Source organism: Castor canadensis, chromosome 1 (genome assembly GCF_047511655.1).
Source record: "Castor canadensis chromosome 1, mCasCan1.hap1v2, whole genome shotgun sequence".
NCBI lineage: Eukaryota > Metazoa > Chordata > Mammalia > Rodentia > Castoridae > Castor > Castor canadensis.
This window is the reverse complement of record NC_133386.1, coordinates 122,344,246-122,369,567: the sequence shown is the minus strand read 5'-3', so window position 1 is coordinate 122,369,567 and position 25,322 is coordinate 122,344,246. Positions and strand designations below refer to the sequence as shown.

General features: G+C 38.8%; 2 protein-coding genes across 13 annotated transcripts; one reads left to right on the top strand and one right to left on the bottom strand.

Moving 5' to 3' along the window:
- Window positions 1-6,868: 6,868 nt before the first annotated feature.
- Tmem126a (transmembrane protein 126A) lies at window positions 6,869-13,935 on the top strand. The gene is made up of 5 exons (XM_020180586.2): window positions 6,869-7,015; window positions 9,087-9,210; window positions 11,796-11,989; window positions 13,113-13,227; window positions 13,701-13,935. The coding sequence occupies exons 2-5, from the start codon at window positions 9,110-9,112 to the stop codon at window positions 13,891-13,893; spliced, it is 603 nt and encodes a 200-aa protein (XP_020036175.2). The 5' UTR covers window positions 6,869-7,015; window positions 9,087-9,109; the 3' UTR covers window positions 13,894-13,935.
- A 3,944-nt stretch (window positions 13,936-17,879) lies between these two features.
- Window positions 17,880-22,900, bottom strand: Crebzf (CREB/ATF bZIP transcription factor). 12 transcript variants are annotated; one of them, XM_074081731.1, is made up of 4 exons: window positions 21,535-22,900; window positions 20,099-21,319; window positions 19,352-19,470; window positions 17,880-18,327 (listed from the first exon to the last, which is right to left on the bottom strand). In XM_074081731.1, exons 1-2 carry the CDS (start codon window positions 22,635-22,637, stop codon window positions 21,304-21,306), a joined length of 1,119 nt encoding a protein of 372 aa, XP_073937832.1. In that variant the 5' UTR covers window positions 22,638-22,900; the 3' UTR covers window positions 17,880-18,327; window positions 19,352-19,470; window positions 20,099-21,303. The 12 variants fall into 12 exon arrangements, with proteins under 12 accessions (XP_073937832.1, XP_073937822.1, XP_020036181.2 ...); XM_020180592.2 differs by lacking the exon at window positions 17,880-18,327 and having other exon boundaries at window positions 18,787-19,470; window positions 20,099-20,167; window positions 20,881-21,319; XM_074081735.1 differs by lacking the exon at window positions 17,880-18,327 and having other exon boundaries at window positions 18,787-20,167; window positions 20,881-20,995; window positions 21,242-21,319.
- Between the last annotated feature and the right edge of the window lie 2,422 nt (window positions 22,901-25,322).

Below are 25,322 nucleotides of genomic sequence, written 5' to 3'. Positions count from 1 at the left end.
TTAAGTGAAGTTAGCCAGGTTCAGAAAGCCAAAGGCTGCATGTTTTCTCTCATATGTGGAATACAGACCTAATACAAATACAAGCAGTATTATGAAAAACAGGTCACACTAAGGAGGTCACATACAAAAAAGAGAGAGTAAAAGAAGAAGGTAAATATGGTTGATGTACTTCCTATACGAGAATAACCATAGAATTTTTAAACCTGTTGAAATCACCATTAGAAGGAGACTAAGGTAGAAAGGAGAAAAATGGAGGAGATAAACCAATTCAGGTTACAATACATATATATGTAGAAATGTCACAAGGAAACTCCCTGTATAGCTATCTTAAACAAACAAAAATAAAATCTTTTTGTTTTTACAAAATCAGAGAACAGGAGGGTCAGATCCTGTCTGGGGGGTTGTGGGAGGGGGAGAATGTGGGGAAAGGGTGTACGAGGGTGAATATAGTACAAATACTGTGTACACATGTATGTAAGTGGAAAAATGAGAACTGTAGAAACTATTCCAGGAATGGGGAGAGGAGAGAATAAAGGAGAATGGTGGTGGGGGTAAATTCAACTATGATATATTTGATATATTATAAGAATTTTAATAAATCCCACAGTTACCCCCAGTACAATATAAATAAATAAATAAAATCCTATTTTATCTGGCAAGGTTGTACAGTCCAAGATATTTTAATAAATAAATTGTAACTCTCTACACACAATTAACAATTGGACAAAACAATTTATTTCACCCACAGTGCTGAGTATATTGGGTTAAGGTTATTCACAGTATTCCTTCTTTATCCTATTACTAGGTTGAAAGTCTGTATTAATATCCTCTCTTTCAATCCAAAAAAGATCCTTCCTTTGATTATAGTCTTAGTAGGGCTTATTGATTTTATTATTTTCAAGAACCACCTTTTTTGGGTACTGGGATTTGAACTCAGAGCCTCACACTTGCTAGGCAAGCACTCTTAAGCCACTCTGTTGGATATTTTCAAGATACAGTCTCGTGAACATTTGCCTGGAATGTCCTTGAACCATGATCTTCTTGATCTCTGCCTTCTGAGTAGTTAGGATTACAGGTGTGAGCCACCAGAGTGCCTGGCCCACATTTGATTTTTTCTTCATTTTTTTTTTTTCGATTTCCACTCATCTTTACTTTTTTTTTTCCTCCTCTTTTTTATTTTCCTTTGCTAATTTTTTTAATCATTGATTTGGGTTGGTTTTGCCCTCAGTTCTAGAGTATAAGCTTAGGCCTTGGATGCAGACTTTGCTTCTAAACTCCTTTTGGAGTTTAGTGGGATACCCAAAGTTTTCACCCTTCTGTAGAACTTGGAAATATTTAAATTCAAAACACTGTCTCCAGTGCCTCAGACATCTGTTGAAACTCCTGTCAATGTCTGCTGGTTTCTTGAGATCTTATCCTGTGTACATGCAGTCAAGTCAGCCAAAGATTTTAGGAAATTTTCTAGACAGAGTTTGCCCTCTCCCATCCCCCTTCTAGTGGATCCCCTTTCTAGGTCCCTGCCTCTCAATTTCCAGTTTTTCTGACATTCTCAGACTTCAACCTTTGAAGTTTTAGAATGGAAAGAATACTGCTTTAAACTAATACTCTACTTCCCATACACCACAAAGGGTTAGTAATGCTCTCAAGAAAAAAGTTTGATAAATGTGATCTTGTACAGCATTTTTCTCCTTTCAAGAATTACATCCCCCTGGATTGAGGATATACCTTGGTAGTAGAGTGCTTGCCTGGTGTGCATGTAGCCTCGGTGCAATCCCCAGCAAAAGAGAAAAAAAGAATTATATCCCCTTCTGTGTTGACAAGCTTTGGGTTGCTTCCAGTGTCTTCAAAAATAAAATCTCTTTATTGTACAGAGTTTATCACTATTAACAACAGGATCTGTCCAATATAAGCTACTCTATCACTTCCAGAAGCTGAAAGTCCTCTTGTTTTCTGAATACCATCTTCAAAAACTGAAATGTTTCTGGATCAACTTCTTTCAGGAGATTAATGTTGCACTGAAGTCAGAGCCACTGACTATTTCTTTGCAACACAGGATTATATAAGTAGTTCAGATGACAGATGATAATACACTAAGGTAGTAGTAATGAAGGTGGTCAGATTCCATTTTCTCTAAATTGGATTAGCTATTTTTTATACTTTATTGTTATTGTACTGGGAGTACATTGTAACATTTATAAAATTTCTTACAGTTTATCACAGTTGAGTTCACCCCCTCCGTCATTCTCCTTTATTCCCTCTTCCCCCATGGATTGGCTACTTTATGTACCAATATTTTGTTGTTAGAAAAAAATCACACAAGCTATGAGAGACTGAAATTATCTATTGTCTCTCAGAATTTCTCAAGGCTTACACAAAATCAACAATTATGTTCATTTTTAGTAAAGAAAAAATGTGACAAATTGTTCTTAGTTTCCTTCTTTCGAAAAAAAAAAGTGTGCTTTTCTGATCCAATACCCAGGCATTGCAGATTTGTAGCTCCATTCCCTCCCCCCCGCTTGCTATGTACAGCTCACGTTCAGCTAAATTGAAATAACACATTTCCAAAGATGCCATATGGAGAATGGCTGGAATGAGGACAAAAGTGGAATATGCGAGATGACTGGGATGGAGGATATTTAGGAGGAGAATCAGTAGATGTCCATAGTCAGTTAGCCTTTAGAGTAATGTAGAGGCATAAGGCTTCTGAAGCCCTGAGCTAGGAAGCAGTGGAGATCCAGAGAGCACAAGTGGAAACACACTTGATTTTCAATTTGGAGTGTAAGATGTCTTTGAGTTCTTTATTTGAAGACATTTAGCTAATTTCCATGTCTCTCATCACTTTCATTTTTTCTCTACCATTTTTCGTGAATCTTCTCAAAGTGAAATTATGATTATGCCACTTCCATTTTTAATAAGAAATGTCTTCCTGCAAACAAAACAACGAAAGGGGCAGGTTGTTAGCCTGCCATCTAAGGTATTCCACACTCCAGTTTTTGTTTTTCAACTTTATTTCCCATTATTCTGTAGCAGTTGGTAGTTTTACAGTTTCTCATAATTAAGAAGCACATACAGGTAGAGAGAAGCCCCAACAGAATTCCATTCATGCCATCCTAGGGAGAACACTGTGATTTTAGAGTTTGCTTTAAACCTTGAGATGGAAAACAAAAATGTGAAAGGAAGACTAGGAACTAATTTCAACACTTTATACTTCCATGAAAATAAATGTTTAGATCTGTGCAAGTTCTGAAACTGCAATTATAGACTTCCTTGGCACTATGGAGCCTAAAGGTCAATCAACCCTAAGATGGATATACACTAAAGATTGATAAAATACTTTTTATCAGTTGCTCAGAAATTTTGGAAGAAGAAAGTTAAAATTTCTGAAATGTGTTATAATCATTTATTATTTGCTATATTTAACTGTGTACTTATTGCCATAGTCTTTACCTTCTAATGGAATTTAAATGTAGCTTCTAAATCATTGTCTGCCAGAAATGTAATATAAATCATACAATATATACTATTACATTTTCTGGTAGCCAGATCTAAAAAGCAAGAAGAAATAAGATGGCATTAATTTTCGTAATGCATTATATTAAGCCTAATATATTTTATTTAAACTATTATCACTTCAACATGTAACCTAAAAAATTGTGTAGTAAATCTCCAAACCTGGTAAATGTCTTATACTTACATCAAACCTCAGTTTGGACTAGTTGTATTTCATGTGCTCAGTAGCCACTTGTGGCTAGTGGCTACTGTACTGGAATGTACAGTTGTAAAAATCAGTTTCCTAAGCAGTAACATGATGACATCTACTAGGTTGACTTGCACTACTTCCATTGATTCAGCCAGTAGTGAGACAATGAGCCCCAATAGATTTAGAGAGTTTATTAGAAATGGCACAGTAGGCATCATGAGCGTCCACGCTTGCACTGCTTCACCTGGACACTCAAGTCCACAGAGGTTATGCAGAGGTGGGCCCAGGTGGGTGCTAGTTGAAGAACACCAAGCATAGGTAAATCTCAACTTTTACAAGGGGGCTACAGGCAAACTTGTTCAAACTTTGTTCCTAAGGAAGACAGAATACTTATCTTCTTCAGAAAACAAACCTGCAGAGGGAAACAAAATCTGAAACTTCAAAGACTACTATGCAAACATCCTCAAAAGGATAGTCCAGGACACAAAAGATTTAGCAATGCCATTGAGAGTTGCCTCCCAAGAATCAGTTTTTCTCTTGAAAGGTGGATAGTCCAGGCAGCTAGATGTCCCAGTGTCCTCTACATATCTCAAAAAATAGGATAGAACACACAGTTACAATTTTGTTGTGCTTATATGTCTCTCACTATTCTGTGAGCTCCTAAAGTTAGTGAAACACTAGTACTCATTAAATCTTGAAAGAAGAAATAAATTAGTGCTTTTAAAGAAACAATAATGAGAAAGACTTTAGGAAAAATTTAGATTGGTGGTCAAAGAAAATCAAGGTTTGATTAATTTGAGACTTGAAGAATAAGAAGCCAGCCATGTAAAATCTAGAGATGGAGAGTGGTGAAGAAGCAGCAGCATGGCTAAAGGATTTACAGCTTCAAAAAGTTTGGAGAGTTGAGGAACAAAAGTTGAAAGTATCTTAAAAAAAAAAAATGAGTATTCAAATGGATCAAGACCACTTGGGAAAGTAATCTTCAAATGGAGCCAGATTATGGAGGGTTTTACAGACCATGTTAAGGATTTGGGATTTTATTCAGATCCATGAGAAGACATTAAATAATCTTAGGTCATATATTATAATCTGATGTAAAAACATATCTTCATGTAATTTCTACTACCAGCTGTCTTGTACAATATGCACCAGAGTCACAAATTCATTAGGAGTCAGTGACAGTAAATAGTGACTAGTGACCAATGATCTCAAAGTCTAGAAACTGAACATTTCCTATAGCAGAAGATTTAGCTCCTCTTCTTTCTCCTGCCTTCGTAATATATTGTAGCCAAGCCAACCTATTAAGCATTTCCTAAGAGACCTTACACTTTCTGACACTCATCCCTCATGCTCTACTTACTTAAATTTTTCTATTCTTATTAAGTTTTAGTCATAAGGAAGAATGACACCATGTGATTTGAAGGTAAATGGATGCAATTGGAGGACATCATGTTAAGTGAAGTACAAGTCAGATTCAGAAAGATAAAGGCAGCTGTTTTCTCTCCTGTGGAAGATAGATCCAAAAGATAAACATATACACAAAAATAAACATGATCATATACAAGTGTATATGTAGAACATGTTTGTAATACTGTAACTACACTATGGAACTCAGGGAAGGAGGGAAAGGGAACAACAGAGTGTCATTGTATATAACATCTGTGAAGTTAGAGGATATAAGCATATGTATTGAAAGCTGCTGAAAATTGCAGGGGGTGGGGGGGGGGTGGTGAGAGGAAAGAGGCAAAGAAGAGTAATAGAAGGGGTTGAACAGACCAAAGTATACTCACAGTGCAGATACATCGAGAAACCCCTTTGAACACCAACTTTGAAATAACAAAAGACAGGACTGTAAAATAGGTACAATGTGTGGGTGGGGGGGTACTTGTGTGAGGGGAAGGATGAATGAAGGAGATTAAGGTGAGGGAATATGGTTGAGAGATTTCATAAACAAAACAGAACAATGAAGCCTCTTGCAACTGGTTTAAGTGGGGTGGGAGGGGATCAAAGTGGGAGAGATGGTGGGGCATTCTAACCAGTGTACAAAGTAAGCCTATTTGGAATTGTCACAATGAATCCCCCTGTACAACGAATATATCCTAATAAAAATTTTTCCACTATTCTTTTGTATATAGTTAGCTTTATCCTTTGTTTAAATCTATATATGCGAAATTTCCTTTGTTAATCAATGATGCCGTAATACAGACACTGTACAGCAAGAACATTTATTAATTTCAAAATTGGCTTCAGACCACTAAGAGTGAAATTAGAATAAGAGTGTGAAATGGAGTAGCAGAAAAATAAAATATTTACAACTCAAAATATAGTTAGCATCTAAGTAAGTTGGTTTTCCCAGGCTTTGTCTGCTTTTCTCAGAAACTTTCTACCGAGGAATCTGAGGAACTGTTTTGGTTCTGACTACAGATGATTTGACGTAGCTCAACCTCAGTCGAGGCGTTGGGAGAAGTTGGGGGCTCTCATACTACTCACCTTGCCTGTGAAGCCTTCCTCTTTATCTTGAATACCAATCTCCTTTGATAAAGTTCAGTGAGTTTTCAAAGCAAACTTGGTAAGCATTTTTATCAGATCCTCACTTTACAAAATAATCTGTGAGAGCATTATTTCTCCACCTGTTTTATAGAAGAAAGAGGCTGTGGAGAAGAGAACTCAAAGATCTTTAGAGGCTTGGTTGAAGACATTGGTTTTTAATTACCTGACTGACAGAGGCTCTAGGCTCCCTCCCTGAACAGTTTTTCTTTCACATTTACCCAACCCTACTTTCAAATAGGACACCAGGACGCTTCAAAAAGCAAACTTTCTCAGATTACGCTGGGACAACCTAGCATGGAGAGCTGAGGATCCAAGGGAGGGTGGAAAATCCATAGAACAAAGGAATTTCTGCTCCTTTCAGACTTCTTTTTGACCAGAACTGCCTTCGTGTGTTCGGAGCTGTTCTCATGTAGTCATCCCAACCTCGTAGGTAGGCGCTACCGACCAGAAAGTAGCGTGCACAAGCTCGGCTTTCGGTGGAAGAGTCGGGCTTAGGACCTTCGACTCACACCTCACCGTCTCACAGTTCTGCAGGCTCCGTCCCGGGGGCGGGGAATTGAAACGAGCGCCCTCCGCGGCAGCCAACCCTCACGGCGGAGCGCGCCGGGGCTCCCGGCCGGAAGCCCGCCCACCGGAAGCGGTGCGAGTGGGTCAGGTGGCCGCCGAGATGGCGGTGCCCGGGCGAGCGGAGCCGGGGTGGTAGTGCGTCCCCGCGCCGCAGCGCAAGAACCGGGGAGGCGCCGGCCGCCGAGAGGGCAGCCTGAGGTACTGTTATTCCGGGAGGGCTGGGGTAAATGCCCCTGCGCCGGCAGAAGCTCCGTGTGGCAGCGCAGCAGCGAGACACGGAGGGGGGGAGGTGGACCTACGGTGCTGACCATCGCTGCATCTTCCACTCTAGGAGGAGGCACCGTAGATTTAAATTAGTTTATTTAATCCCAGGATCGCTGCCAGTTTACAGGGTGACCTTGGCCGAATTCAGTTTTCAAAGGTTCTTTTTAACCTGCTGCCTGTCTCTGGAAGCTGTTACAAGGGTGGTAAGATCTTGCAAAAACCTTTTGAAGTGTTTGTGGTATTTAAAGGTGGGGTTGTCTTTAATAGGGGTTTATTATGACTTATGGAATACAATACCCTACCAGGGCTGTCCAGTCAGGACCCTTACCGAATTAAGGGTGACTTCGAATAGGAACACGGTAGAAATGGGGTTTTCACAAAACCAAGAACATCACAATTGGTGATAGTCCCGGGCTGGACATTTTAAGAAAGTAATTTCTGATATATACATCACACGCTTTATATATAACTGTATTTGTTTACATGTTTCCCCACCCTACCCCTCTCAGCAGTGCTGTATGGCAGGGAAGCCAAGGCCCTCAAAAAGTTGAGTCCTAGACACTTAACCTAAATTTCTAAACCTGTATTTTATTTATTAGGTTAGTTTTAAGTCTAGAAATAAGGAATTTCAAATGACTTATATATGTAAAAGTTACTCAAGAAATGTTAAAGTAGTGCTATAAATTAATCTCGTAGCAGATGAAACCCAATGCTAGTGGATCAGCAGAGTTTGATTCATAAACCATGTTATTCCTGGACTTCTGTGGTTTTGCTATCCAGTCACACTGGCCTCCAACCCATGATCTTCCTGCTTTAGCCTCCTGAGTGTGAGGATTACAGGCCTGCACCATTATGGCCCTTAGAACCTTTGCTTTTCTTAACTATTACTCAGAAATGTGTTGTTTAGTTAACCAAATCTTTACATTAAAACGCATTCGCCATTCCCTCACTCTGACATTCATGAACCCATCTAGTGCAGAGATCAACAAACTATTGGCAGTGTAGGGCACATGCATTCTAAAGCTTGTTTCTGTACAGCCAGTCAGCCAAGAATGATTTTCACAATTTTAAACTTAAAAAAAAAATTCAGCAAAGCTTAAAATACTATTTGACCATTTATGAAAAATGTGCTGACCCTGGCTCTTAAGGTGTTCCTAACCTGGAAGTGAAATTGTAGAATATGTGTATTCCCCCTACTAAATACCAAGTTATTTTCCAAAGTGGTTACATCCACTTGAGGCACAACTTACACGAGTTTCAATTGTCCTAAATTCTTGGCAGTATTTGAAATTGTCAGATTTTAATTATAGTTAACCTGTGGGTACTTGCTGTATCTTACTGTGCTCTTATTTTTCCCTAATTGTAATGAAGTTGATATATTTTCTCATTGGCCATTTGACTTTCCTCTTTTTGAGAAGTGCCTTTTAAAATACTTGTCAGCCAGCTACGGTGATGCACATCTGTAATCCGTAACTTGGGAGGCAAAGGTAGGACTGAGAATTGGAGACAAACCCTGGCAAAGTTAGCCAGACCCTATCTCAAAAACAAACAAAAGGGCTGGGGGCATGGCTCAAGTGGTGGAGTGCCTGCCTAACATGCTGAGGTCCTGGGTTCATTCCTCAGACACAGCTTTTCTGTTGGGTTGCTTGCCTTTCTGTGTGTTCTGCACATTAACAACCCCTCTGTCAACTGCAGGCATTTTCTCTCACATCTACTAATGAACATACAAGTTCTTGATTTTAATATTTGATGTCAGTTTTGTAAGTCTCTAAAATGCTATTTGTGAATGATTAGAAAGGTATTTTTAAAGATCCTAAGATACTCTGTATGTCCTAGAAGCTTTATGTGTTGCTCTTCATTTTCTGGTTTCTTTTTCACTTAGGTTTTCTTTTTTTTTTTTAATGCATTGATTTTCCAGATTCTGAACTTAATTTACAGCTCTTTCATAGTTTAATATTTTTGATTTTCAGGCAAGTCTTTAAATTGCTTTGTTGTTTTTCTACAGATTGTTGTTTTCATGGTTTTTTAATGCTCAAGATGGAAAATCATAAACCAGATGATACTATCAAGGAAAACTTAATTTTTCATATCATAACCAGAAAAATTAACCAACTTCCAGAAGCAGAAAGGTAAGATCCCTTTATTTTAAAATATTTTTTAGCAGGAAGATTTTCATTATTGATTTAGTATCTCAAATTTGTCTGACTTAAGTGTAAACAACACAGAATATCAGAAGGAAACCAAGCCCTTGTTTTGATGAGGAAGCTGAGGCCCAAAGAAATTAACTGTTTTGCTCAATATCACGTAGCTAATTTTGGAAGCTGAGACTAAATCTCCTATCTTTAGAGATTAGTGATAATTCAGTCTTTCCATTCAGCTGGTACAGAAAAATGTAAACCTTTATAGACCCATTTAAATAATTGTCTTCTTTCTCAGTTCTTTTCCGTCAGTATGCTAACCTGTCTAAAAGAATACCATGGAATACATGTGGCTAGAAGACAGGAAATGTGAGAAAAATTATCGTGGCTAAAGATCTTTAAGATATTATTAAAGACAAAATGGTAGTGTAAGAAACAAACTGATTTTTTTTTTTTAAGACAACACAAGGCAACTGGAGTATACTTCCCCAAAATGTCCTTAGACCTCTTTGGCAATCAGTAAAATCTCACTAGGTTACATTTAAAATGAGAATGAGACCTTTATAAGACTGAAAAGGAGCTAGCCTGGGAAGAGGGAGGGACATTATCTCAGGTAGAAGGAGTGGCATATGCTGGGCTATAGAGTTCATCATATTTGAGGAACCAGTGTTACTAAAGTACATTAGTGGACATAAGAAACAGGATTTGAAGCAGGAAACTGTGATCCAACTGGCTTTTCTAATGAACATTAATAACTGCTTTTTGGAAAATAAGTAAAAAGAAAAGAGGAAGTCCAGTAAACAAACTAGCATAGGTATCCTGGTAAAGACAGAGGGTAGCATGTTGGCATTGAGGTGAAAGAGGAAGTATCTGAAACACATTTTAGAAGATTAATCTTCCTGTCTGCAGGTATGAAACCTATACAAATTCCAATCTTGATGTCAGCCTCTCAACAAGGGAGAACGTATAAACCAAGCAGTAATAAGAACTTGGTGAAATCTTAAGTTCTATATCCCTTACCACTACCAACACCCACACTGCATGCATACACATATACACGTGCCCACTTTAGTTGTTTTCCTGAAGCAAGTAACAGACTTCTAAAACAAAAGGAGGCCTGTGTCTCTTTCCAAATCAGCAAGTCAGAGAAAGCCAAAAAGATTGTTGCAAAGAACAGATTAGCAGGGGGCAGCAGCTATGAAGAGAAGAAAGCTGGCTGTTACTGGGGCCTTCACCAAATTAGAAAAAAGAGAGCATTTAAGAGGGTGAACTGTGTTACAGATGGCAATACAAGTTGTAAAAAAGCTAAGTGGCAGAAATTAGAAAACACAGGCCTCTCACATTTATATGTGATTCCACAATTGTTTGGTAGATTTTCTAGGCAATCTTTACACTGTAAATTTTATCTTGTATACCCTAAGTTTTTGAACTATTTTAATAGACTTCTGTTATCACAAATTTATACAGTCTCTCTTTTCTAATAGTCAGCTATGAAACCCTTGAAAGTAGAATTTTATTTTTTGTGGTTTTTGCATATTTAGCATCAAGTCTGCTGTAATAGGTTTTCAACAAGTGAAAGGACAGTCATCATTATGAATGCAGAATAACACATGAAAAGTTAATACCTAATATACAATGTAGGAAGCTTAACTAGGAGGTCCTAGAAAAGTTTTTTTAATGAATGTAAGCTATAGTTGGAGTACTGTGTGGTTTTAATTTGGCTAGTTATTAAGTAATGAGAAATTCAAGAGGGTAAACTGTACAAATCTTAAAAAAAGCTAAGTAGTAAGCTGAAAATTTGGAGTATTTCCATTATTTAGTGAGAAATTCAGGTATTATTTTTTTCCCCAAACTAAGTAACGTATAGAATATAGAACAGGGTTCTAAATTCACAAATACCTTGGCTTAGAATCCAAGTAGTACTACTATCTCAAAACATTTAGTCTTCATCAATGAAGGACTGTTGGTAAAGTACCTAGCATATAGTCTCATTTAAATTCCAGTACTTCCCCAAAATCCCAGACCTGACACTAATGGTTTAGAGATGAGTGAAAAGGAAATACATTAACTCCACAGTACTTTGTGGATGGACGGGTGCTACTCAAACCAAGTTGAGTACATCTTTCTACCTGTTATCTAGACTAGTAGGGAAGCCTGGTAGGTAAATCAGTAATTATAAAATAATACCACCTTATAATGGGTTGTGCTAAAGAGGTAAGTATTGGGAGTTAAGTACCAGGAGCTCAGAAGAGAGCCATCCAACTCAAAAATTCTTTAGCTTTCCCTGCTACATAGGTTTGGGAAAATTTCTATACACTAATTCCTTTACAAAAATCACAAAAGATATTTAGGAAAATCTGAAAGGTACCACTGTATCTAAAAGTGTTGACCAAATTCAGAAGCCTTTTAGAATGAAAATCTATAGGCAAAACATGATTTAAGGTTTTGGTTTTATGGAGCTGTGAGGGATAGATTTATCTAGTTATTTCCAAAGACTTACTAAGTTCTATAACATATGCCAGAATTAGACCTTCACCCACACAATGGGATGAAAATCATTTTTCTTACCCTCTCAGGAATCTACTTGAATATGGATCAACATATGTTGGACTTAATGCTGCTTTCTGTGGCCTAATAGCTAACAGTCTTTTTCGGCGTGTCCTGCACGTGACAAAGGCTCGTATAGCTTCTGGTTTACCAATGGCAGTGATCCCATATTTGACAGCGAATGTGTCTTATAGAGGTTTTATAAGTTCACCTTTGAGTACAGGTATGTTCTATTTCACTATCACCCAGAAGTTTGCCTTGGAATATGTTATTTGCAATTTTAGTTAATATTTAAATATTATTACCTAATAGCTACATGGGATAATGCAGTAATTGATTGGAAAGACTAGAAACCTTTTGTTTTGTTTTGTTTTTAAATGCCTCCGTTTTAACTGATGTTTTACAGACAAGTTCCTTAAAGGGAAAAAATAGGGGAATAAGACTATGTTAGCAAATCTGTTAAAGCACTACATGCATGCATAACACTTACCAAATGGGAGAGTCAACATTTGAAATTTTACCATGTATGCTTAATGCTGTGAGTATCACAAATCTTGTGATTAGTGATTTAAAATAAAAATACTTAGCCATGCCCATAATCCTAGCTACTTGGGAGGCTGACATGGGGAAGCTTGCAGTACAAGGCCAGCGTGGGCAAAAAGTGAGACTCTAGCTGCAAAATAACCAGAACAAAAAGTGTTGGAAGCATGTCTGAAGTGGTAGAGTACTTGCCTACCTTTGTGCTTTTAGGCAAGCACAAAGCCCTGAGTTTAAATCCCAGTAATACCAAAAGAAAAAAAAAAATTATTACCATGGAGGGAATCCAACTAAATTTTACTTTCTGTTAAATGCTGCTCCAAATCTGACCAACTTTGAATTTCCATAATTAGTGTGGATCAAGGGAAACCACTTAATTGCCCAATGAACTAACAGTGAAAATATTAGCCCAAATCTGTTGATATAAAACAAGAGCAGAAAGCTGGAAACTGTCTTGAGATGATTTATATCCATGTCCAGAATCAACTAGGGAATTTTTTTCCTAAAATGGTTTTGTCAGTTTTTCTTATTTTAGGTTACCTATACATGTAATTATAACCTTTTTTGTTTGGGTGCTGAGGATCAAATCCAGTTTCTTGACCATTCTAAGACTGCATTCACTCTACCACTGGGCTGTGTCTCCAGCCCCTAATTATACCTTTGAACATGAGGTGCAGAATTACATTTGCTGTATTAGTGCCTGATAAAATATATGCAATAAAAATATAAGTGGACCTTATAGTCTTTAAATCATGTTTGCTTAACTATCATGACCATCACTTCCAGAACTAACTAAATTTATTTCCTAGGTGATCTGAATTGTGAAACCTGTACTGTGATACGAAGTGGACTGGTTGGTTTTGTTTTTGGTGGCCTGTACCCTGTTCTTTTGGCTATGCCTCTGAATGGTGGCCTAGCAGCCAGGTAGGATTTTTCTTATAATCAATGAAAACTTTTAATAATGCATTTCACTCAGAACTTAAAACAGCAAATGTATTTTCTCTTTGTAAGGCATTTAGACCAAAGGCAGTTTTAATTTTTGGTCAAGTTAGTAAGACTTGGTTTTGCTTATAAGTAATCAAGTTTTACTTCTCAAGATAAAGACAGATTCTATCAGAAAATGTCTAGCTATAAGCCTGCTACTCCAAAGTAATTCTGGTTATTCACTGTTGAACTCTTTATCAGCAGTTTAGTCTATGTGAGCCTCCACAGACAGGTGAACTGGAGAATGGGGGCAAAAGAAAACAGGACAGCTTTTAGGACTATTACACAGTGAAGAGTGTGGGATCATCTTTAGATAATTTTATCTTAAGACTTCTACAATTAATGTATTATTAATATACTAGATATTGGTAAAACATTCTTTTCTAGTGAAATATCTCAATGTTTTCTTACAGATATCAATCAGCCCTGCTACCAGAGATAGGAAACATCTTAACTTACTGGATTAAAATTTCTAAGCCTGTCTTTAGAAGGATGTTATTTCCCATTTTACTTCAGACCATGTTTGCAGCATACCTTGGATCCAGGCAATATAAGCTACTTATAAAGGCCCTTCAGTTACCTGAACCTGGCCTAGAAATTCATTGACTTTAAGCAAATATGTATACAAAAATAAAATGGTGAAAGTAACTGTGTCTCTTATGTTAAAAATACACAGACTTGTAATTTATCACATTAGGTACAATTCTGTTATAAAAAAGGCTATTTATAGCTTTTTTTTTTTTTTTTTTTTTTTTGCAACAAAAGGTTGAACTCCAATAAAGACTAATCATGTAAACTTCAGGGGTGGGGATATAAACCAGTGGTAGAGAGCTTACCTAGCATAGGTGAGGTGATCCCCAACACTGCAAACAAAAAACAATGAAATCTCTAATTTGCCCAATGTTGCCTCTTCCCCCTTGCTTAAACCACTCCTTTACACTAGACATTTAATTTCATCTGTAATATAAGAGGGAAAAAAAAAAACTACATAGCAATTTTCAATGAAGACTCCACAGAGCCAAACAAAAAAAATCAATACAGCAAATGTTAATTGTACTTCATTTTCTCATAGTACAGAAATGAATCTGTGCCATTAGTCCAGAAAAATCCTAGAACTTATTTAATAATCTTACAGGGAATCAATCTCAACCTAAACCCCTGAAAAGATGTATCTTTGTTAAGTCTTAGGCAAAGTCTATGTTTTGATGCTTCCATCTATTGTAGAATAGTTCTTCAGAATCTCACATTTGAACCTCTTATGAAGTGTATGGTTTCTATTAAGCAAGTTAACTTACCTAACCCTCACTCAAAGCTCTTATATATATGAATTTTTATTGTTTTGGGGGGTTTAAACTCACAGCCTGTGCTGATAGGCAAGTGTTCTACCCCTTGAGCCACTCCTCCAGCATATTACATATATAAGTTGTTGAACATAGCACCTGACATCAGGCACTCAAAAAGGAGCCATACTGTCCTATTGCCCTGATTTTGCTTTCTTAAATATCCTTGTAGATTCATTTCCTTAGATCACTTATATTTTTTAAGTGATTTGTTAATTTCTTCTTCCAAATACTTCTCATCTTAATTCTTTAAGCCATTTTGTGTGTATAACAGCCTCTCAATCAGCACTGTCCAACGTAGCTTTCTGTGACAATAGAAATGTTTTGTACCTGCACTGTTAAATGTTAGGCACTAGCCATATGTAGCTTTTGATAATGTGGATAGCCATATGTAGCACCTGGTAATGTGGATACATGACTATAAACTGGATAATGTCTAAGGTCTAGACCAGTACTTTCTTATGAAGGATACCACAGAAAAGTACCAAGCAAAATGTTAAGTGCCATTCTAGATCACACTCTTGACCACACCTTTACTGTTCCTTCCATACAGTGACTTAAGACCTGTTAAATAAATTTACACTACTTAAAATTACATGGAAAAATTTAGAAAAGGTATCATGGCAAGTAAAAAAGGCTTTCAGACTGTTTAAAGAAAAAAACACTGCCAAAGATTTAAAATTCAAATGAAGTAAGATACATTTTAAGTTTTTCAGATAGCAAATTTGTTCTTTCAACAGGTACATAAAATGTTTCTCTACCAAACTTATGTAAGAAATTATGACAGTTATAATCTAAATGCACAACAGACAAAAAGGGAATATGCCAAAATGTTTACTATGGGTATCTCCTCTGGGTTGTAGTTATGAGTGATTTCTCCTCAATTCTAGATTTCCTAAGTTTTCTGTAATAAATACGTTTATGTTTACAACTAGAGAAAAACGTGTACACACACTCACACACGTAACTTAAAAGGAAAAAGAACAAGGTAAAAAGATCAAGAGTAAAGACTCTCAGATCCAACACTGTCCACTTTACCTGCATTCTATCACTTTTATATAAAGCAGAATTCTACCTTTCATAGTAATAACAACAAAAAATTTTTTTTAATTTAAAATAATGCCTTGCTTCAAAAAATCAGAAATCCAAGTTATTCGATCAGATCCTTAAAGAACACAGAATGGTATGATCAACATAGATAACCCAATGGTATAACTATGTTTGATTATTACAAATTGTTTCCTTACTATTCTTAAAAGTCGCAGAATATTTGCTCCTTAGCATACCATGTGTAAATGGGTTAATCATTTTTAATGGATTCTATAGCCGCCAAGGAGTTTTAACATCTGCCCTCCACTAAATGTTTTTCTTTGCAGTGCTAGGGATTAGGCCTTGTACATGCTAGGCAAACACTTAACCACTTGAGCTATGCCCCTAGCCTCTGCTTCTACTTTTTAAGGCAGGGTGTCCCACTGCCTTTGCCAGGGCTACCCTCAAACGCAAAATCCTTCTGCCTCTGCTTCCTGAGTAGCTTTATGACCATACAACATATCCAGCTCTGTGCTAAATTTTCTTAAATCCTTTTTTCAGTTAGTAGAAATGGGCAACATAAGCATAGCAGGTTAGCTTGTTGCTACAAATCTACCAAAACATGTTGGTCAGAAGGCAGATACATGACATGAACCCTCTATGACCTGCTTTATACCTTAAGGAAATTTAGTAATTTGTAACTAAGACCTAAAGAACACTGCCTCAATCAGGAAAGTGCTAAATATTTCAATCTAGTAAACAAACTACTTAAAATGTGTCTTTTACAATCCATTTTGTCTAGATACAACCTTAAAAAAAAGAGGATTCATATTATATTAAGATGCTGATATTTTGTAAACTCTAAATTATAGTACACTGAGAGCCAGAGGGGTCTATAAATTCAACCCCAGTGGTAATACAAGGATACAGAATTTGGGAACACATTCTAAGGAAAAGTGAGTTACCAAAATCCAGATTGTTGACAGAATTACACAACATTCCAAACACATTTAGTGACTAAATTTTTAAATTAGTTCTTGTGAAAACAGCAAAATATTTTCAACAAGTAATTTTAGGTCAACAAAAATTACAGGGCACTATAAGACAATAGGGAATGACTGGCTGACAGTATTGAGCCTACCCAAAACGATACCCAAATTCAAAAATACTGTAGTGGCCAAAGAAAGCACTCTCAAAGTTTCTAACAGAAGATCTCCTTTTTGATCTGTATTGCAACTAAATGGAGGCAGGGGGAACGACAAAAAAAAAAAAAAAACCCAGCTCAGATAAAACAGTAAAACTGTATTTAGGAGGATCTTAAAACTTTGTACTGATAGTGAGTAGGGTGGAGGGGGAAATACTTGCAAATATCATTACCTGTTCAATTTCATTGGATTAGTTTAAAAGTTTGACTATAATACTCTATTCCATCAAAGTAGTATGCATTTATGATCACCAAAAGTATTAGTGCCTAAATCTTTGGTTGTGGAACCAGCTGTACTGTAGGAGCATCAGTTACTGAAGTGGGAATGCTCTTTACTGCCTGGCTTTACAGGCCCCGAATAAGATTCAGACAACAAGAAACGGAGTGGGCTTAGCAAATTTTGAATATCATCCAAAAGCCAACTATATAGTTACTGTGAAATAAGAATCTATCACTTACCCTCTTCTTCCTCTATCATCTGCTTACTTCCCAAGTGAGTCAGTAAGATAAAAATGACTCAATCTAGACCAAGTGAAAGAATATGTTGACATAATCCACAAAACCGAAATAAAACAATCCAATGTTTCCAATGTTTTTTTCATACTTGTAATAAGCCAGAAAAATATTTCAATTAAGTAAAACCACGAAATAAGCCAGTCGCATCATCCAGCATACCAAGGCCCTTACATAACACTAGAGAAATTTTAATATAAAACAGTAGAAACTAATATACCATTAGAAACCTCAAAATATTTTTTAAATAGTGTCAAGTACTCAAAAGAAAGCTCAAGGAACCAAAACCTCAGAATCCATACATCCTAGTGTTACCCTAAATTGCAATCAACTACCCATACATTTTATCATTTTTTCAAAGATACACAGACAAATCAATTCATCTATTTAAAAAGACTACTCTTTATAGTTAAGGACTTTACATTAACTTTTATAGTCTATGCAGCAAGATGTCTGTTCTCCAAATTAGCTCTTACATTCCAGAAAATAAACACAAACTCATGATATGCTTTGTGATAACTGGTAGCCTGTTTATGTAATTCTCGTTCACTAAATGTAATTCCATAGAATGTGCTCTTGATTGTGTAAAGAATCTAATATTTCTTGATGAAATACTATACTTTATACTTCTCTTCTCCAATGGTTACAATTTTTGAAAGGTATGCAAAGAACTGAGTATCACTCCCATGAAAGACAAAAAAAAAAGTATAAATGGTGTCTCATGTATTTCTATTAAGTCTTTCAAGCATTCCAGAGAATCTTTTCATATCTCCATTTCTGGAAAGTGAAACCAGTATAGAAGTAATTTGGGAACTTGAAAATGGCATTCTTTTTTTTTTTTTTCAGCAGATGCCAAATTTTTGACCGACATGGCTCCCACAATTACTTTGTTACCATCAGTCCAGTCAGTTAACAGGTTGTAGGAAAAGATTCGTTTTTGCAGATACTGCTAAGCTGTTTAAAGAGAAGAGAGAGAGATTAATTTAGTGATTATAAAATTCACAAATATTTAAAATATTTTGAACACTTTGTTGGATATAGCAGAAGTGTGACTACATTTTAACAAATGTGTACTTTTTAGTTAAGTTTGGTCAAGGAAGTGCAGAAACAAGTCAATGATAGAAATAGAAGAATATGATGTGTTAGTTCAACTAATGTATGAATTCCTGCCACCAAAGGAAAGAAAGTATTAAAAAGCTGTATCTTTAGTTCTGTATCATTTTACCATAGAGGAACAGTTGGGGGAGGGGGAGAAGCCAAAAGGGTCCCCCAAATACTAAATTGTTTTCAACCATTACAGCAAATAGAACCAAACCTGAAAACTTCAAAACAATCTATTTATATTCCAGAAATCTCCTTTACCCAAATACTAACCACTCACAACACAATTTTCTAAAAATAGTAAGACAACAGTTTTATATTAATCATAACTTTTTAATTAACAAGTAGTGAATAGGACACTTTAAGATACTGTTTACTACATACTGAATTAAACATCTGTTGTAAATTCAGAAACCCAAACATTTACAGTAAAATGTGCTCACACATAAATATGATCAAATTTATTTAAAGCCTCTGTTAGATCCTAAGTACATGCAATTACCATGTAAAAACAAGACCATGAGTTGATGTAAAAAATGACAAAAATTACTAAATCACCAAAACTAGAAAAGAAATAATGAAATGGAAACTAAGAAAAGACAGTTAATAAAACATAGGAACCTAACAAAGCAGCTTTAAAAATAGGCCATACTAATCTTTCCATTTTCAAAAAGTTCTTAATCACATAATTCCCCAAACTGCCATTTATAAAATGACATTCTAAAAATCTATACTTGGAATTTCAAAACATCCCAAATCAGAAAGCTTTGTCTACTGTTTCTCCCCAGCCCCAAACTTCAAACAATGCAGGAAAAGCATTGATGTTAGAAGAAAATATTCCAAGGGAGTGGTATAATTTTTAGAAAAACAAACTTACTGCTTCCAGAACCTTTTGATTAAGACCCATAGTCAGCATTAACAACAATCATTTTTCCTATTTTCGTCCATTATTTTCCAATGTCATGTGAGAGATGAATAAATTCCTTGAGCCCATAACTGAAAGATCAACAAACCTGGTTTTATTATGACACCATATTTTTAGCATTGGTACTGCACAAAATTATATACAAAGAAATATATACAAAAAATGTTCAAGTATTAGTTAAATTTCAATTCAAGGCTTCTGTTTCGAAAAGCTACATTTAACATATTTCATAAAGATAGCACAAATTAGTCATTTCAAATAATTTTTTCCAACTACTTTTGGTTTCTATATATATATATTTATATGTAATTCAGTAGGCACTAAAAATCCATGCAGCTGCATTGTGAGGGGCTTGCTCCTGCCCTTAGGTATAAGCAGGTTCATCACTCCAGGTTGTGAGTTTGGCTACTACCCATTCATGCTCAAGTGCAATAGATGATTTTACAAAATATGCTGTGATGCACTGAAAACCAGAGGCCAATTTAGGTCTCAAATCATATTATCTAGCAACAAAACATTTACAGTTGTGCAAGAACAAGGATTCCATTTCCATAATCAAGTAACAACAAAATAAAACATCTTATGTGTAAGATAACTTACATCTTTGGATTGCTGGAAAATACTTAATTATGAACATTTTAAAAATAAAAGACAGCAGAAGCCCTGATATTACCTCTTTTTCCTCATTTCTTATACTACCTTTTAAAATAAAGCAGGAAATGTGGCCAGCAGCTGGTCCCGTCTCTTCTGCCCCAACAGCTGTATCCACTTTAGCACAAAGAAAAACAAGGATGCTAAATACATATACACTTCATCAAACAGTGATGTTTCACAAAGAATTTCTTAATGTCTGTAATACTGACAGACCTCATAATTCGATTTATACAAGTGGACAATAAATATAGAGTACTTCAAGGGAAGAATACCTTCCATCTTTGGGAAAATACTGTCAATCATATCATTGAGTGGCCAGAACCACTCAATTTTAAAAATTATTTTAAAATAGAGCAAAACTTTTGAAATATGGAATGATTCTTTGTGAAGCCTCACTTTACACATTTTCATTCACATTTCACAACCTTCAATTACCTAATCATACATACATAAATTTAACCTAAAATTTTAATACAACAAAAAATAAAGGAGTTCAACAATTTATTTTTACTCAGTGATGGGATAATCACTGTGCTGGTCCTCAAACGTTTCATTAACCATTCTTACTCTACCTCTAACTAAAACACAGGAGTCTGATGCAGTGAAATATTAAGATCTGTCACTCTGAATAGATTGTATTTCTATATCTTTTACTGAAAGCTAAGGCATTCTTGAATATTTAAGAGATTTCTAGCATCTCCGGGAAAATAACTATCACATTTGTTTGTGCATGCCTCAAATACTTATTGTCAACCTTTGAAAAGTTGCTCTAAAATTGGAATTCCAATTTGCACTTTGTACAACTCGGAACTTCCATTCAACTTCACCTGTTTCACTGTCTCCAAACTGTATCTCTATAAGCAGGTTTCAGTGTACAGTTGGAACCGATGTCATCCAAGGCCATGTCCACACTGGGGACAGAAGAGCTAGGTACACGCAAGTCTGAACAAGGGGACACATTTAGCAGCTATTTCAACCAGAAGAAGCATCTTAAATACATTATTGACCAGCACAAGTCTGTTTCCAGGGTGGACAGGGCCCAAATTAGATTCCCCACCCACCTTCCAAAAAAGAGAAAAAAAAAAAAAAAGGAAAAAAAAAATCACACACACACAAATTGAGATGTTGCCCATTAAAGAAGACTAAAGCAGCAGAGCATGAGCGTTACGTGAAGAGATGGATCCTTACCAGGTTGTGAGGCGGGAACGACTGTTCTGTAACCCCTACAACGGAGCCTGGCAGGAAGGAAATCACCTAAAAAAGAAACTGTCAGAGAGATTTAATAGTCACAGGTTATCATTAGGAGTGGGTTACAGTTTCACATTCATGCTTTTAGCTAAACACTTTAAAAGATTCAATATTACTTTTTTTTTTCCTCCTCTGAAATGTGTCCAGTGAAGATGTCCCACTAAGGTGTTTGACATGGTGTAAGGGAGTTGAAAGGGGTAAACGCGGGTAAAGAGCAGATTACTTGACCCTACATTTTAAGAGACGACGACGCCTTCCGAGCGCACGCCGAGCAGAACTCCACCGACACCTTATCCTTGTCCACATGCAGACACACTCCTCCGGCCGCGTCGTCCTCTTCCCGCGGCTCCGGCGGCTGCTTCCCCACGGGCAGGGCGTAGTCGTGGTCCCCAGCGGGCGCGTCCCTGAAGAGCGAGGTGGTGAGCCGCAGTCCCACGCCGCTCAGCCGGCTCAGCAGGCGGGCCAGCCCAGTCTCGTTGGCCAGGACGGCCCGCAGGTAGCGACTCTCCTCCTGCAGCGCTTGCACGCGTTTGCCCAGCTCCCGGTTCTCGGCCCGCAGCTCCTGGTTCTCGGCTGCCAGACCCCGCACGCGACTCTCCAGCCCCATCACGTACTCCTTCTTCTTCAGCCGGTTCAGCCGGGCCGCGGCCGCCGCCGCCTTCCGGGGACTCTTGGTCGCCGCCTGGCTGCTGTCGCCGCTGCCTCCACCGCCGCCTCCCCCTCCCCCTCCTCCTCCGGGGGACTTTCTCCGCCTCTTTTCCCCGCCGCCACTGTCACTGCTGCCGCTGCAGCCTCCGATCCCGTTGAGCAGCCTCTGCAGCAGGTCGGAAAAGCGCTGCATCTCAGCAGCCGCGGCCTCGTCGTCGTCGTCCCCTCGCCACAGGCCGCCACTCTCCGAGCCTCCGCCCGACGAGGAGAGAGGCCCGGGCGAGCTGTGCCCGGGATCCAGGTGCCAGTCCGGCTGCCGGGGGTCCAGCAGATCCGCCAGTTCCAGCCCGGACAGAAAGTCCATGTCCTCCGCCTCCTCCCCGCGGACGCTGCCCATCGCCTCCTCCTCCATCTCTTCGGGCGAGGGCGCGCGCGCGGCCACGCCGCCGCCGCCGCCGCCGCCGCCGCCGCCGCCGCCGCCGCCGCTCCCTCTCCCCGCCTCCCCTTTGCCCTCGTCGCCGAGCGGCTGCTGGCGGCCAGGCGAGGCGGCCGCCGCCGTCTCCTCCCCCGCGGCCGCCCGGGGTAGGTCTCGGGGCAGCGAGCAGGTCGCGGCCGGCGCCGGGCTGTCGCTACGGGCTGGGGAGTCGCGGCCCGAGGCTGCCAGCAGCTGGGTCAGGCTATGCCTCATGGGGCCCCGCGGCGGGCCCGCGTAGGCCCGGCCCCTCACACCGGACCTCGCGGGTCCCCAGGACCCCAGGCTCCGGCGCGGGTGGCCAGGGCGCTGGCTGCAATGAAAGAGTGGAAGAAGGTCCAAGTCACCTCCCGCCTCGCGCGGCTAGTCGACCCCCCGCGCCCGGGCGGGGGGAGGACAAACGGGAGAACCGAGCGGCAAAACCCGGCGATGACTCGGCCGCGCCACCAAGACAACGGCCTGGCCGGAAGTTGGTCGTTCTCCCCACCCCGCCCACCGCATTTCGCGCTCCGTCAGGCTACGCTATCGCGAGATTTCCTGGTGCTTCGGCGTGACAATAATTCCAGTTTTCTGATGATGTCATGGTAATAGCAAAAACAATAAGATCCAGATTTATCCCTCCTAATTCTATAGTAGTACTACCCAATACCAGACTCAACGATAAACACTCATTTTTCCATACTTGATTTACTTAGGTATAAATATTTAACACTTTTTTTTTGCTGAATCATTCCTAAATTGCAGACTTTCACCTCTGCATACTCGTATGCGTCTCTAAAAATAGCATTCTCCTTCATAATCACAACACTGTTATCAATCTCTGAGAAAATTGACACTGATATTATCTAAGTCCTCAGATGTCCTCAGTTGTATTCAGAAAAATCCTTTATAGGAGATGCTTTATTTTGAGCCAGGATCAATTGGGGAATTAATTACTTTGAGGCTCATTGATTTTTCATTTCTCAAACTATAATAATTCCCTGCATGTTTTAGTTTTTCTTAATACTGGCTTTTTGAAGAGTCCAGGCCAGTTGTCTTGAAAACCACAGGCATTCTGAATTTGTGTGGTTTTCTCATAGTGTTACATTGTTTCAGTAGCTCCACAGGGGATGTGAGATTTGAAGCATTTTACAACTACATTAGAATTTAGAAAAACAAAATAATTCACCTTTTTAAAAATTAAGGCCAAACAATATATAGATGAAATAGGAAGATAAGGATTTCCCAAAGAAGGAAAGGTTAATATTGGAATAGAATGAGAAGCCTTTTTCCATTGTTGGGGTCCAAGGTTGACCACCCCTCAGAGGAACAAAAAGACACTCACGATAATGTAAGCCACAAAGCGAGGTTTATTTCCAGCCAGCTGGGGTCCGGGTATCCGCCTGACGCAGTGGGTTTCAACACGGATCCCGAATACAAAGTTCAGGCTGCTTTTATATTTTTTAGACATTAGTCACGGTCACACAGCAATTTTTATGGTCCCTGGGGTCACATATTTCTGATATCACCCACATCTTGGTGGTGGGGCAAGATTACGTGAAGATTATTTATCAGGAATTTGGTAATCACCAGGTGTCTTAACTCATTGACTCACATACCGTTTTAGCAAGATTAACCAGAAACAGTCCCTGTTCCCAGAAACCGTCCCACCTCCCTTAGTTCCAGTAAGTGGTGGCTTGGGTCATGTTAGCCATGGCCGGTTTCAGGCTGAGTGGGCTGCAAGCCTCAAAGGTACCCTAACATTTGTACCCTAACACCATAAGCACATTTTGTAATGTTTTTCATTTAAATAATCTAAGATGTTGGAGGCCAAGGAGATTTGACTCCCTATTTGACAGTCGTTAGACCTTTCCCTGGTGCTCTGGTTGCCTGGACTGAAAGACTATCAACCAAGCAGCCTGCTGGACTGCCCTCATGCCAGCACTGGCTGCTCTGAACACTCTGTGGACACCTGGAGGAAGCAATACAATAGCCCCAGCTTGCTAATAAAGCACAACTCCTGTCCCAGCAAACAGCTTGCATCACAATCCTCCAGGAATTCTGCATGGCCCTGCAGCCATTTCCACCCAGGCCAGAGGGGGAGCACTTCCCCTGGTGGTCCAACTGAAGACCTGCGACTGATATAAATACAGTCCTTCATTTACCTGAAGGGACTGCCGTCATTGGTGCAGACAGTCTTATCACACCTCCTTTCTGACTGTATAAGCCAGCTGTTCAGGTCACTTTGTGAGTGAGGGAGATACCCTCCTGTGGTGCTCTCCCAGATCTTGCAACATTAGGCCAAGAAAAGTCTTCTCTAGAGTAGTCTTTTCTTGCCTACTTTTGATCTTCACCATTAGTTAAACAGACTGAGCCAGTAACACAAAGAAAGGAGAAGAGGTGGCAGAGGTAGCACAGGTGGCAACACTGGCAAAGGCGGCAGCAGCCATAATAGCAACAGTAACAACATCAGCAGAGACAACACTGGCAACAAAGGTAGCCATCACCCTGTGATGTCAGTGACAGCAATGAAATGGGATAAAGGAGCTTCCAGGGTAAAAGTGATGGGGAACATTTTAAACCCTAAGACTTCCCATAAAAGGTGATAGGAAACAAAAGTGGCAGAGACAATGAGGAACAGCAGAAGTAGAGAAAAGTGAGAGAGGACAGAGAGTAAGGCTGAAGAAAGTCAGAAAGTTGTAAAGAACCAGAGGAAAAAGAAACTGTGAGCCCTGGTCACTGGAAGAGTTTGAGAGAGCTTAGCACTTGTTGCTATAAGGCTAAGGGTCTGAGCACCCAAGGCTCATACAAGAGCTGTAACACTAGTGTGTCTGTTGCTCATGACTGTCTGCTGCCAACAGTCTCAGACAATTCCAAAGACTGCTAAGGGCCCAGATTACTAGCAGTGAAAGTGCTTCTACT

Coding starts and splice junctions, on each gene's coding strand:
- Tmem126a (XM_020180586.2), top strand. CDS start 9,110: ATGCTCAAGATGGAAAATCATAAACCAGATGATACTATCAAGGAAAAC. Junction 11,990..13,112: donor AAGTTCACCTTTGAGTACAG/GTATGTTCTATT, acceptor TTTATTTCCTAG/GTGATCTGAATTGTGAAACC. Junction 13,228..13,700: donor AATGGTGGCCTAGCAGCCAG/GTAGGATTTTTC, acceptor GTTTTCTTACAG/ATATCAATCAGCCCTGCTAC.
- Crebzf (XM_074081721.1), bottom strand. CDS start 22,637: ATGAGGCATAGCCTGACCCAGCTGCTGGCAGCCTCGGGCCGCGACTCC.